General features: G+C 55.3%; 2 protein-coding genes across 2 annotated transcripts in view; one reads left to right on the top strand and one right to left on the bottom strand.

Annotated features, from left to right (window-relative positions):
• MVP (major vault protein) overlaps positions 1-3030 on the top strand; it is a 30091-nt gene extending 27061 nt beyond the window's left edge. The window contains exons 16-17 of the mRNA XM_015419565.1: positions 2279-2467; positions 2670-3030. Coding sequence (XP_015275051.1) covers positions 2279-2467; positions 2670-2792 — 312 coding nt within the window. The 3' untranslated portion in view covers positions 2793-3030. The remainder of the gene's footprint in view (positions 1-2278; positions 2468-2669) is intronic.
• A 4730-nt stretch (positions 3031-7760) lies between these two features.
• On the bottom strand, positions 7761-13761 carry FAM57B (family with sequence similarity 57 member B). Its single transcript, XM_015419564.1, has 5 exons — positions 13547-13761; positions 11929-12012; positions 8667-8898; positions 8446-8541; positions 7761-8223 (listed from the first exon to the last, which is right to left on the bottom strand). Exons 1-5 carry the CDS (start codon positions 13669-13671, stop codon positions 7906-7908), a joined length of 855 nt encoding a protein of 284 aa, XP_015275050.1. The 5' UTR covers positions 13672-13761; the 3' UTR covers positions 7761-7905.
• Positions 13762-13884: the final 123 nt, after the last annotated feature.

Raw genomic sequence — 13884 nt, forward strand, 5'->3', positions numbered from 1 at the left:
AAAGCCTTAAATTTCCCTGGTGGCGGCGAGAATACCCTACAGAGTAAAAACATAAGAACTTTTAAAGGAAAACCAGACCTCCCCAGATAAGAGGTCGTCACACCCCCCAAAGCAGCCAGCATCGTTCTCCTCTCCTCCATTTTACCCGCCGCAACCCTGTGAGGTAGGTTAGGCGGCAAGTGTGTGACTGGCCCACGGTCACCCGGCAGGCTTCTGTGGCAGAGTGGGGATTCGAACCTGGGTTTCTCGACTCCTAGCCCAGCATCCCAACCACTACACCCTGCTGGCTCTGAGCCTCTCGGGGTGGGGGAAGGGCTAGAAAACAGGATGGAGGGAAATCTACATCCTCTAAAAAAGCGGTGGCAACTGCTGCCCTCCCCACCACCATCGCTGTCGAACCTTGTTTATTCTCCTCCTTTCTGTTCTTCGGCCCTCTCATTTCTTTTAATGGCACCTCTGTTTCAATAGAAGTTTTGTCAAGGACGTAAGCCTCGCGGGGTCTGATAAGAGTCCATCCAGTCCAACATCCTCATTTCTCACAGTGGCCAACCAGATGTCCTGGAAGACCCACAAGTAGGGCATGGCGGCCAAAGCTTCCCCTTTATCCCCCCTCCCCTTTAAACTGATTTTCAGAACTCTGCTGCCTCTGAACATGGAGGTTCCATTTAGCCTTCATGGGTACCAGGCCTATCAATGGCCATCCTCTAGGAATGTATCTGATTCCTTTTTCAAGTGGCCATCCCTACCTGCTGGGGCAGGGCGTTGTGCACGTTAACGTCTCTTCCAGCCGCCTCTCTTTCCTACTAGAGGCTGTTATGATTCCTGTTTTGTAAACAAAGTTCTTCTGTGTTCCCCTGTCTGGTGCTGTGTGGCCTTCCGGCAGCGTAAGTGCAGTTGCTGTACAGGCGAATGTTAACCGAAAAGGCCCCTTGCCTTCCATGAGCTTTTCAAGACCTAAGCCTTAGGTCAAGACTATCATGCCAGCGTCAGTGCCAAAGCTCCCTCTAAGCTATGGAGTCCTGTGAGCAAAAATGCTACTTTGTGAGCTACCAGCAGCATAAGTGCAATTGCTGTACTGGCGAATGTTAACCGACAAGGCCCCCTGCCTTCCATGAGCTTTTCAAGACTATCACGCCAGCGTCAGTGCCAAAGCTCCCTCTAAGCTATGGAGTCCTGTGAGCAAAAATGCTACTTTCTGAGCTTACCAGCATTAAAGTTGTGAGCAGGTGTCTTTGGCTGCTGCATCAATCAGTTTGCTCTGGAGCCCTCCTTCCTGAGCTGAGACACAAATGTGTGAGCCGGAGGCTAAAAAATTGTGAGCTGGCTCACACTAACTCAGCTTAGAGGGAACGGTGGTCAGTGCTTGGCACGGTGAGCTCTTTCACATTCCGTGGGCCCCAGCAGCTTTCCCAACCTTGGGGGCTGACTGATGCGGGAAGGCTCTTGCAGGCCTCTTCGCCTCGTTCTGTGTTCTTGAAAGGGGAGGGCTCCCTCACCAGTCACAGTGCCTCTCCTGTGATAGGCTTGAAAGTATTTTTGACCCCTCCCAGCAGCTTTCCCAACCTTGGGGGCTGACTGAGGCGGGAAGGCTCTCGCCATCCTTTTCCCCTGTGTTCTTGAAAGGGGAGGGCTCCCTTGCCAGTCACAGTGCCTCTCCCATGATAGGCTTGGAAGTATTTTTGACCCCTCGAACACATCGAGTTGCCTTATGCCAAAGCAGACTATTGTCCATCAAGGTCAGTACTGCCTATCCAGTATGGAAGCACTTCTCCGGCGTCTCAGGGGGAAATGGGAAATGTTTCACGTCCGCTACCGCTTGGTCCTTTCAGAGGGAGGTGCCTGAGGTTGGGCAGATGCTCTACCGCTGAACCCCGGGTCCCCCTTCCCTCACTCCCTCTCTCCCTGTCAACCCTCGCAGGCATCAGAACTGCAGCGCCTGGCTAAAGCTCGGGAGCAGGAGCTCGGCTTCTCCAAGGCCCAGGCTGACCTGGATGTGGCCCATGCTGAAGCTTTGGCCGCCGTCGAAGTGAAGAAATTTGAGGCCGTGATCCAGGCGCTGGGGGCCAGCACCATCCGGGACATTGCCGTGGCCGGGCCAGAGATGCAGGTGAGAAGGTCGGGGGGGGGGAGGGAACGCAAAGGTGTTTCACATCACCTACCGCTTGGTCCTTTCAGAGGGAGGTGCCTGAGGTTGGGCCCAGGATGCCAGGCAGATGCTCTACCGCTGAACCATGGATCCCCCCTCACTCCCTCCCTCTCTCCCTGTCAACCCTCGCAGGCATCAGAACTGCAGCGCCTGGCTAAAGCTCGGGAGCAGGAGCTCGGCTTCTCCAAGGCCCAGGCTGACCTGGATGTGGCCCGTGCGGAAGCTTTGGCCGCCGTCGAAGTGAAGAAATTTGAGGCCGTGATCCAGGCGCTGGGGGCCAGCACCATCCGGGACATTGCCGTGGCCGGGCCAGAGATGCAGGTGATAAGCAGCAGGAGGGAAGGTCGGGGGGGGGACAGGGATGCAAAGGTGGTTCTTTCGCAAAGGGCCACAGCAGAGGGGTGAAGGGATGAGCGGGCAGAGCAGACCTGATGACTCCCAGCCACAGGGAGGGAGTGTGGGATGTCGCCAAGGGAGGGGCTTTTGGAGACAGTGCTGGATTCTCACTTTCTCTTCCCTGCAGGCGAAACTGCTCCAGGGCTTGGGTATCCAGTCCACCCTCATCACAGACGGCTCCTCCCCGATTAACCTTTTCACAGCTGCGGGAGGACTGTTGGGGATCCTTCCCAAACCTTCTACAACCTGACAGGTGCCGGAAATGCACACCTCTCCGCCAAGCTTCCGAGTGCCTTAGAGATCAGTGGGGCTGGGGCAGGTCTTCCTTTCGGTCTGGGGCTGCCCCTTGAAGGTGCCTTCACTTGAGCCTTCTATTCTGTTTTCTTCTGCCTTTATGACAATCATGTATTTTTTTTTCCTCCCCGTATTGTTTGCTTAAAGTTGTAAGAGGGGAGGCAAAAGAATAGCTTACAATAAAATCTTTTGTCCCACGCTGTCTCTTGCCTCGTCGTTTTGACCGTAATAGGCAGGGTGTTCGCCAATGTTCCCTCTAAGCTGTGGAGTCTTGTGAGCAAAAATTCTGCTTTGTGAGCTACTGGCATTAAAGTGGTGAGCGAGTGATTTGGCTACTGCATAAATTAGTTCGCTCTGGAGCCCTCCTTCCTGAGCGAAGACAAAAATGTGTGAGCCGGAGGCTAAAAAACTGTGAGCTAGCTCACACTAACTCAGCTTAGAGGGAACACTGGTGTTCGCTTTTTTCTGGGAATGTGATAGAGGGAAACTGGGATGAAGGGGGAGGGGCCTATATTGTGAGGTCATAGAATGCTGGCAAGGCCGAGAGAACAGCCATGCTGAGCCAAGGAGAACTTCTGCTGCTCCGTCTCCTGTCCTTTTTTACAAGTTTCCTTAGGGTGGCCTTGACACTGACTGACTCCCAACGGGTGACAGGTGAGCACATTTCTCCCGTACACCACTCCCTCCAAGTACATATGGCACATCACCCAATAATGTAACCCCATCTGCACCCTGTATAACAAAACCATATGCAGGAGATCTCATTTGGCACTAACAGAGTGTTTGGTTACAATTGAACTTCATCCTGGGCATGTTTGGGCATGTACTGCTTTAACTGTTGTGGCTTCCAACCAAAGAATCCTCAAAATTGTATTTTTTAAGAGGGGGCTAGAGATTTGGAACCAGGAATCAGCAGCATCCTCACAAAACTGTTTGTGGGGGGGTCTACTAAAAACCCTGGAATGGGCAAAAGTCTTTTTACATTTAGTTTTAGACAAGTGGGAGCCATCTGATTTTCTCTCCCACCAGCCAAACTACCTTAATCTGCACCCCCCCTTCACCTGTCCTTCCCTTGCTCCTCCCCCCTGGCAGCCTCTAACTGGGAAAACTATGGCCCAGTGCATGGTGGGAAATCTGCAGGGAGGGCACATCATTTCCCCTTGTATTATTCCCATCTCTGCACTATTTCTTCTTTCCCTTCTCCTGGCAAACCCCCATATCCTCACATTTCCCTGCTTCCTTTTCATTCCCACCCACCATCCTACCTATCTTTTATCTGCCCCCAACTTTGGCTATATTGCTGTTTATACCCTGCCTTACATTATTCTCCTCCTCCATTTTAACCTCACTACAACCCTGTGGAGAAGTTTAGTTGGAGAACCTGTGATTGGCCCAAAGTCACCAAGTTCTCTTCCATGGCAGAGTGGGGATTATGAACTTGGGTCTCCCTGATTCTGGTCTGAAACTCTTAACTACTGGATCACACTGGCTTTGCTGAGGTGGCTGCTCTCAAACAGAAGCAAGCCACCAGGCCTGGGTGAGCAATGCAAGTTGTGTGGAAAGGGCTCTCCCCCCCCATGCCTTTTGCTGACAGAAATTGAGGCTGGCAATACTGGTGTGGTTGCCTAGCAGTGGCCACTGAGGACATTCATTCCTTAGCGCTACAGGTATTGCTTCTGTTGGGGGGGGTGCTAATGGCCAATTTTCTTTTTAGAGCCAGTTTGGTGTCGTGGTTAAGTGCGTGGACTCTAATCTGGGAGGAACCGGGTTTGATTCCCCACGCCTCCACTTGCACCTGCTGGATGACCTTGGGCAAGCCATAGTTTTGATAAGAGCTGCCCTTGAAAAAGAGCAGTTTCTGTCAGAGCTCTCTTAGCCCCACCTACCTCCCAGGGTGTCTGTTGTGGGGAGGGGAAGGGAAAGGGGTTTGTAAGCCGCTCTGAGACTCCTTTGGGTAGTGAAGGGCGGGGTATAAATCCAATCTCTTCTCTTCTTAGATTTCGGGGGGGGGGTTGCAACCAGGGGACTTTACAGGTTAGTAGAAAGATCTTGTCTAGCCATGGCTCCAGTCTCTGGATTTATATATCCACAGATGAGGCCATGTTGAGAATGAAAAGTACTGATGGTGCATAACAGAACAGCTGGAGTTTGAATGGGGGGGGGAATCTTCTTATTTTCATGGCATCCTATAGATTCCCAGTAGAAACGACTGATGAGGTCCCACTAACATCACATCATCCAGCACTAATAACTTACCTAAATTTATCTTGCAGTCTGTGCTGCACTGAAAAATATACCTATGCCCTTCCCTTTCTCTCACCTATTATTATTGTTATCGTACAGCATTGTGTGTAGACTAGCCAGGAGATCCTAAGATCATCTGGCAGCGAAAAGTTTTACCTCTTTTAGCACGATGCACCCACTAGGTGGCGAGCTAGACTTGTTTTTAGGCAGGAGACGTTTCAGAGGTGGTTTGCCAATGCCTGCCTCTGTGTCACAGCCCTGGTATTCCTTGGAGTCCTCCCATCCAAATACTAAAAAGGCCGGTGCACTGGAGGGGGATGGGGGAAAGAGGAAATCCAGACTTTCCCACTCACATGATACCCTGCCTGCCTCTATCGCCATCTTTCCTAAAATGTCACAGCAGAGCAAGTTTGGGAAAGACCGCAGGAAGCATGAGGGCAACCAGGACGAGGCAGAGAAGCAGCTCAGTGCCTGCGGAGGGGAGCAAAGGGGAGAACGCCTCCTCCCCAACAGGATCCGAGTTGGGCCGAATAGCGTGCGTGCATTAAGTAACCTAAACCAGAACTCTCAAGGGAACTGTCGGAAAGAGAGAGAGCTGCTCTATGAATGGGAAAACTGTCTTGGAAGAACAAATTAATATTTTCATAGAGGAATGAACACCGCCCCTCCGCCCGATCTCTCAGTGATAGAGGCTTTCTGGCTTCTTGGGTCTACAGCGCCTGAAGAAAAACCAGAGCGGGCCAAGGAACTAAAGCCCTCTTCGTCCCACCCGCCGCTCTGGTTCGATTATCCAGACTCCGACAAAGAGAAGATCCTTGCTGTTTACAAGCTCATTGGAGAAGAGCCTGTGTTCGTTGCCCCAAGTGAGACGTGGTCCCTCCCCCAGTGAGCCTGGCTGCTCTGCTGCTCTGTCCTCAGGTGGAGCCTTGTGTGTGTGTGGGGGGGAGATGTCCTGCGGTCAAGGAGCTCCCACAAGAAACCTCCCCCCCCCCGTTGTCCCCTTCAGGCACCTTCCCTCAGCAGTTGCGGTTTATCCTGGCCGGATCCATCCTGCTCATCCTCCTGTTCTTCCTCTACCAGATCTGCACTAAAGTGTATGTGTTGGGGCGCGCCCTCCACATGGGTCGTCCTGCAAGTATATTCTCCCCCCCCCCCCCGCCGCCTTTGGAGGTAATGGTTTGCTCCCCCCCCTCACTGATTTCCCTTCTTCCTTTAGGATCGGCAAAAAGGGGGCAGCCTAAAAAGACTCCGGAAGATCAACCTTTTACCCCTCCTCCTGGTATCACTCCTGTGCAATAGAACACTTGACGGTTTGTGAGAACCCCGATCAGAGGAAAGTTAGGAGGTCTGGGATTGCGAGAGAGGGTTACCTGGGAACGCTTGGGAGTTCTGGTGGCAGGTAGACCCTCTTTCGGAACTGGGGAGTTGCGCACCTGGGCTGGTTCCAGGTTTTGGGGGGCCCTGGGCAGAGAGTTCCCAAGCCCTCCCCAACATGCACCCCTCCCTCCCCACTTGTGAGCTCCTCCGCCCCCCCCAATGCTTCCTGTGGCTTGCAGCCCCTTCCCTAGTGGGGCAGGGCGTGCAGCCGGGAGCCTGGTGGAACTCCGCCAGCGAGGGAGTGGGGAGGGGTCAGGGGTCGGCAGCCGCAGGGCCTACTGGAAGCCCTGGGCCTTGGTGGCTGCACGGAAAGGCCCAGCAGGGGAAATGGCAATAAAGACAGATGCGTGGCCCTCTGCAGGCATTAGATAAAGGCTCCTTTAATACTTTGCAGATTTCAGGTTATAAATACAGCCCGCCCACCCCCTATTTACAGCTGGATCCCCTGCCCGGTGGAGTGGGGATTTCTAGGGAGGAAGAGTGAAGGCGGGGGGGGGGGGGGGGGTGCGCTGAATGGAGGAGAAGGTGGCAAGGGGGCAGGTGCTCCCCTACTTGGTTATTGCTAGCTGGGGGGCCTGATGGTGGTTAGGAAGCACCCCTCTGGTCACCTTCCCATTGCAAGGGCGTGCAATTGGGGATGTCCCTGGTGGGCGGCACCCCGGTAATACTGCAGATTACGTCCTAGTCAAGCAGCACCCAGAAAGTCTTAGGGTTTTATTATTTTTTTCTTCTTCTTGATTGGGCATCCTACGAAAATCCCTAAGCACCTTGAATAATACTGGGGGATACTGTGAGTCTATGGTTAATAGCTGAGAACGTCCCCTCTGTCTATCTGCCCCCCGCCGTAGGACGAGCATGACCCCCACGCCAGTGACTGGAGTTGTCTTGCCTGGCCTCTGCTCAGATCAACCTGGGGCTGGGCCTCACGGGTATGCTGCGAGAATCTACGAAATACTCCAAATAAACGTTTTGAGTTTTTCCTTTGTTTCTTTGGCTTGGCAGATCCCTCCATGTCGTCCCCCCCCCCCGAACCCCTTTGTCTTGTCTCACAGCCCCAAACGAACTTCAACCGTACCCGGGTCTTGGCCTTTTAGAAACCCTCCCGGCCTGAAAGTCTCCCTACAAGAGAGATCCCATGTGTTCTCCTTTGGCTGGGGACCCTGACCTCACCAACCCCCCTCCCCGAAACTTCTAAATTGCTTATAATTAGAGGGTTGCCTTTGGCAACAGAATCCCATAAGAAACCGGGGGGGGGGGGGGGCCTTGCGCCGGTCGTTCCTTTCCCCTGCCCTCTGAATACTCGGTTCCAGCCCCCTTTCCGAATCCCCTTTGGCCGAGGAGCCCCCTCCCCCAGTTACTCCAGTCCCTCCCGCCCACCACCCAATAAATAAATAAGTTAGAGGAACGTGTGTGTTCTGTCCGTCTGTGGCTGAGATGGGGGCAGCGCATCAGTCCAGCACCTGCCCTTCTTCTGGCCGGTGCCCATTCCGCAAGGCCTGCTCCTTCGCGGTGCTCCGGGCGCGGGAAAAGACGCGGAAGGCTCCCCGGCAGATGAGGCCGAACCAGTAGACCTGGGGTGCCATGAGGACGGCCGATCCCAGGTTGTACTCGGCGGGGATGGAGAAGGGCACGCGGTAGAGGGGGATCCCGACATACTTCCCGTAGACCCAGTACATGTAGGGGAAGAGCAGGATCCGGCAGCAGAAGAATGTCACCAGCACGATGACCCCGTTGACCTTATGCAGAAGCGTGTGCTGCTGCTTGTACTGCGGGGGGGGGGGACAAAGAGGGCCAAGAGAGCGGGTCAGGCAGCCTTCCGTCACCACCCCTTCCCCTCTGCCCAACCCCGCTTCCCTTTCAGCAAGCCGGAAGGCCAGGCTCCTGCCCGCCACAGGCGCTGCTTTTCTCCCCAGAAGAAACTCCCCTGCCCCGCTGGGATCATTCCATCCTTTCCCCAGGAAACCCACCAAACTGGGACGTCTACTTACCAGAATGAGGACCTTGCCGAGGCAGACGAAAGGGGTGCTGAGTTCAGCCATTAGCATGCAGCCCAGGAAGAAGTCGCCCTTGCCCTGGCGCCAGAGCTGCAGGGGGGAGACACGGGAGAGGAGTGAGCGTTCTGGGGAGGGGCGTCCGAGGACGGAGCACCCCCCTCCGGGGCCCCCAAGGGCTGGCACGTCACATGCCTTCCCGGCGGCCCCCCACTCACCACGGACACGGGGAAGCAAACCAGCACCATGAAGAGGTGATGGACCACCATGAGGAACTCCTTGTGTAAGTAGGTGCGGGTGACAGTGCGCAGCGATCGTGTCCCCGCCGCCCCTGAGGCCGCCTCGTGCCCCTTGACCCGGTACTTGTGCCAGTGGCACATGAACATGGCGTAGATGTCGTAGATGAAGTAGGGAATGGCAAACTGGGTGTAGGTTGCTGTCAGCCAGTGTCTGCAAGGGAAGGGAAGGACAGGTGAGTAGGACTGAGTTACACTAGAATCACGGCAGAGAACTTGACCATCGTAAGAATGCAAAAGAGCCCAGCTGAATCAGACCAGCGGTCCACCTGGGTCAGTATCCTGCTTCACCCAGCAGTTAAACAAGTGCCCCGAGGGGCCAACAAACAGAGTCCCCCATCTTGGAACAGGCTGAAAAGGCCATGATCAGTGTTCTCTTCATGTTTAGAGGTCTACTGTCTCTGAATGTGGAGGTTCCCTTTCGTCACCCCGGCTAGTAGCCATCAATGGATGGCTTGAATCTCTTGCATGAATCTGTCCAGTCCTTTTCCTAACATCACCTATGTAAGTGGCCGTCACTGCGGACAAGGGCAGTGAATTCCACAATTGAAGAACTATTTTCTTCTATGCAAAATCTATTGTGCATCAACATCACTGGGCGACCATGAGGGCTGCTCTTAGGGGAGAGGGAGAATTTCCTGTCCGCTTTCTCCCAACCCTGTTTCATGCGTTGATAACTCTCTACCACCACCACCACCACCACCACCCCAGTCTGGAAATCTCCAGACGCTTCGTCTTCCCTAGCAGAAAAGGTGCTTCAGCCCCTTCATCTCCACTTTTCCCAGCTCCGCCATATCTTTTCGGAGATACACCAACTACGGCTGTATCCAGTACTCTCAAACGGGCCATGCCACAGACCGGTACGGGGGGCATACGTACACCGGCTGTTTTGTTTTTCTGTCCCTTTCCTAATAATCCCCAGCATGGAGTTTGCCTCCCATGAGGGAGACGTCAGATCTCCCCCCCATCTTGGAACAGGCTGAAGGCCACGGTCGATGAATATTGATGGCCTGCCGATGTGCTCCGCTTGGAAGGTCAACGAGAACGCCGTTCCTGCCTTTTCCTGTTCCCCAACGATACCCTTCAGGCCCAGACTGGCTACCACAGCTCCTTGGCTACCACAGCTCTGGGCTCCCCTCCGTCCTCCTCTTTCCCGACCCACACCAAGGGTGGCTGCCCACAAAACGTGGGCTGTGATTCTCCCCCTCCAGCCCGTCCTGCCACCACTGTAACGGCAACCACCATCCAGCACAAGAGCCAACCCTCGTTAGGGCGTCCTTCAGTCAACATGCAGGAAGCTGAAGCTTATTTGTGGCCTTTCGGTCTGGGGCCTTGTTTCAAAGCTGGCGGGGGGGGGGGGCTTTTATAAAAGTCAATAGGATAAACTCTAAAGGACTGCAGGTTTAATTCAGTTGCTTTGCAGGTGAGAAGAAGTGAAAGTTCTGGGACTCCTAGAAGTGCTTCTGGCCCCAAGGAACCAGGCTGACTCAGACGCAAACTGAGTGCTGTTTCTTTAAACAGGGGCTGTGACTTCCTGCCACATCCTGACCGGGTTCTCTTTGCCCTCCTCCCTCCCCTCCTTGCTGCAGCTTGCCTGGGCATTTGTGCTGACAACAGGCCCTGCTCTGCAGGCAAAGTGATTAGGCCGAATGCCAGTGAAGCCAGCTAGACACTGCAGCACGAAGCAGGACTCAGGGCCCCAGATGGACTTTGTGGGGTGCCCAGAACTGGGAGAGCAAAGGAGCCAAAAGGGATTGGAGGGGCATTTTGTGCATGTGTGTGTCAGGTCAGTATGGCGTTCATTTGTTGTTCCTGCCTTTGGGGGGGGGTGTCAATTAAGGACATTTGCATGTAGTGGAAAGATTGCCAGGGAAACCTCCCACCACTTCCCAGAACGCCTTTTTGGTTCCAAGTGTCAAGAGCGCGCGGACCTCTTTTGCAAGAATGGGCAAAACTTCACTGAGACTCATTCCGACATCCGCAAGACAATCTAGCAGCCCGGCCTCCAAAACCCTGTGCTCTAACCAATCGGAGCTCACACCTGGAGAACCCAGAAATCCAGCCTCCGGCACAGACTTCGCACGCTTTGAGCCCACTCCCCTTTCAGGAAGCTCAGGAATCCATCCTTGCTGCCTGCCCAATAAAGCTAATTGTGGGTGCAAAGACCTCAAACCGGCAGTGGAAACAGCTGTTGCTTTGGTCTAATCCCCTCCCCTGCTGCATCCTGTGAGGGAATTAACACACATGGCCCATCAAGAGAGTCTCTCCGGGGGAAGGGAATAATCCCCGCTAAACTCATTAGAGTGAAAGGAAGCAATCTTGATGACAAAGCCAGGAGGGGCCGCCTGAATGAGAGAGACCAGGCAGCCGGGTTCTCGGACAGGCACCCTCCACTGTCCCGCCCCCTCCTCGGAGAGCTCCGGCGCTTTTGAAATTCCTGCTTGCCCTGCAGAGCTGCCCTCCTGCCAAATCGGTTTCTGCAGAGACTTGGGGCTGGCGGCTCTCCCAGAATCCAACGGGACTGCCAAAATTCTTTTCCTGCACTCTCTTCAGCGAACTCTCTGGGAAACCTCGGCTCACCTCCCCCATAGACTGCTGTGTGGCCTCTTGGGGACCGTTGGGTGAAGGGGGCTGTCCATGGTGCTGACGTGGGGATGCAAGCGTCCCGAGTGCTTTTGCAGGACCATGGACAGCGCCATGCCTTGGATGGGCCAATAAGCCTCAGCCGCTCACAGTCACCTCTGCCCTGCTCCCTCCAGCGCCCCCTGCAGGGAGCTCTCTTCGCAAGTGGAATTCCTTTCTTTGCCCCTCCCCTTGCCCAAACAACCTCTTCGTGGGACGGAAGCAGCAGGGTGCTCTCTCATACAGACAAGCCCCTGCCCCCCCACAGCGCCTCCTGCAGGCGACACCAGTGCACTGCACAGCAGCGTCCCCTTCCCGGTCTCGAACTGCCCCACCCTCTCCGGCACATCTGCCTTTGACATGTCACTGTCATCCTGTTCTAAATTTGGTGCCCGTCCCGGTGTGGGTGTCAGGTTTCTCACTAGCGTGACCTTGCCAACACGCTGCTGGGCTGGATACAGAAACCCAAGGTTTGGAAGGGGCGGGTGCAGCGAGGGGGGGAACCGGGACAGAGGCACCGCACTGCAGTGTCGCCCCGGCATGCAGGCGAAAGCTGACTTACTGGTCGTCGATAATGTGCTTGCAGGACGAGGAGACGATGTAGCCGACCGTAGAAGCCATGATGGCCTGCACAGAGGACACCAGCCTGCGGAGTGGGGAGACAGGGGGGACGGAGACAAGTCGGACGGGCTGTTTCTCCCACTCTGCCGCCTTCGCAGAGCCCGCCTGCCAGCTGTCCCTGGTCTGAACTCTGCTGTTGAGACCAGCAGACCCCCCCCTGGCCTGTGCCACTCCAGCCCACTCCTCCAGAGCACCACCTGCATCTATAGCCCTTTCCCCTTCTCACACCTACAGCGCACTCCGAGGGGGTGGGCAACAATTCTGCGGGGTGCCGGAGGGCTGGGAGGCCCAGCTGCCCCTCGACCCTGCGTGCAGCCTGGTCATGTGACTGCCAGAGACTGTCAGCACGGAATTCCCGGGAAACATTCTAAGCGATGAGAGAAGCCGGGCATCCCGTCCCATTGGTCCTCCTGGGGCCCCCCAGTGTTCCCTCTAAGCTGAGTTAGTGTGGGCTAGCTCACAGTTTGTTAGCCTCTGGCTCACAGAGCCTTGTCTTAGCTCGGGAAGGAGGGCTCCACAGCAAACTCATTTATGCAGTAGCCAAATCGTTCCCTCACAACTTTAATGCCAGCAGCTCACAAAGTAGAGTTTTTGCTCACAAGACTCCACAGCTTAGAGGGAGCATTGGCCCTTCATCCACCCACCCACCCACGAAACTGTTCTTGATACTCCCAGGACTGATACTCCCAGCTGACTGCCTCGATCCCCAGCAGATCCTCCCAAACCCTCACCCTAAAAAAGAGCAAGAGTCCAGCAGCACCTTAAACAATAACAAAATCTGTGCTAGTGTAGGAGCTTTCGTGAGTCATTGCTCACTTCTTCAGATACCAGCGACTTTTTTTTACTTTAGTCTTCAAGGTGCTGCTGGACTCTGGCTCTTTTCTATTGCTAACAGGCAGACTAACCTGGCTAGCCCTCTTGACCTAGCCCTCAAGTTCACACGCGTCAGTTTGGGGCTCCAAATATCCCAGGCGAAAAGAAAACCTCTGGGTTAATCACCAGCGCTGATTGTCCTCGTGAGTGAGTGGCAACTTATCATCCTGGTCCGGCCCTTGCTCAACCCTTCGCTCTAAATTAATAAGCCTCAATCTCTCCCAGAGGACTCGGGAGTTCTGGCTCGCAGCCCCACTGTAATCCACCAGACCGTACTTGCCCAGAGAACCGAGGACTCCCTGGCTTCTGGCCTCTCTCCCTACTTGCCAGTCGCCCTTCAAAAGCCAAACACAGAGTAAGGAGGCACGGTCTGCAGCCTGCCGTACCCCGCTCCCATCAGACCCAGGAGATCCCGGCCCCCAGCCTCTTCCCCTTCTTGGATCCCCTCCCCGAGGCTCACTAGAGCAACCGACTTCACAGCCTTTCCTCTTCACTGCAACAGACACCACTCCCCTTTCCGAGGAGCCTCGACTGCCAAAGCCCCAGGACCGCCCTTCCCCTCAGAAACAACAAAGAGGGGGTCCTGTTCCCCCCACACCTGAGGCCTGCTGACCACCCGACCGACCGACCGACCGCCCATGGCTCCTGGATCCCCGGCTGCGCCTTCCCTCTGCATCCCTGGTTACCTGGCGGAGACGATGACCGCGTCGGCCTCCTCCCATCGCAGCCAGGGCAGCCACTTGAGGCCGTTCTTGGACAACAAGAAGAGGCCAGGGAAGACAATGCCCCCTGCTATCAAGGCGTGGAACATCTCCGCTTCAGGCTGCAGGGTTGGGGGGGAGGGGGGGGCAGCGGAGAGGGGGAGGGTCAGCGGGGCCACCCTCGGGGAAGGCTCATGGTCCTCTGAGGGGGTGAGGGGGGATGGAGAGGGAAGGGGGGGACGGCGGTGTGGCGGGTTGGTCCCAAGCAGGGCTGCTGTGACAGACAGAGAGAGAGACAGGGAGCCAGGGGAGGGAGGGGGGAG

This window comes from Gekko japonicus, unplaced genomic scaffold (assembly GCF_001447785.1).
Source record: "Gekko japonicus isolate JY-2015 unplaced genomic scaffold, Gekko_japonicus_V1.1 scaffold923, whole genome shotgun sequence".
NCBI lineage: Eukaryota > Metazoa > Chordata > Lepidosauria > Squamata > Gekkonidae > Gekko > Gekko japonicus.

Excerpts from the sequence above, each read along its gene's own strand:
- FAM57B (XM_015419564.1), bottom strand. The coding sequence starts at position 13,671 with ATGTTCCACGCCTTGATAGCAGGGGGCATTGTCTTCCCTGGCCTCTTC. Across the intron at positions 12,013-13,546 it reads GCGGTCATCGTCTCCGCCAG|GCTGGTGTCCTCTGTGCAGG; the intron begins GTAACCAGGGAT and ends CCCACTCCGCAG. Across the intron at positions 8,224-8,445 it reads TCGGCAAGGTCCTCATTCTG|TACAAGCAGCAGCACACGCT; the intron begins GTAAGTAGACGT and ends CCCCCCCCGCAG.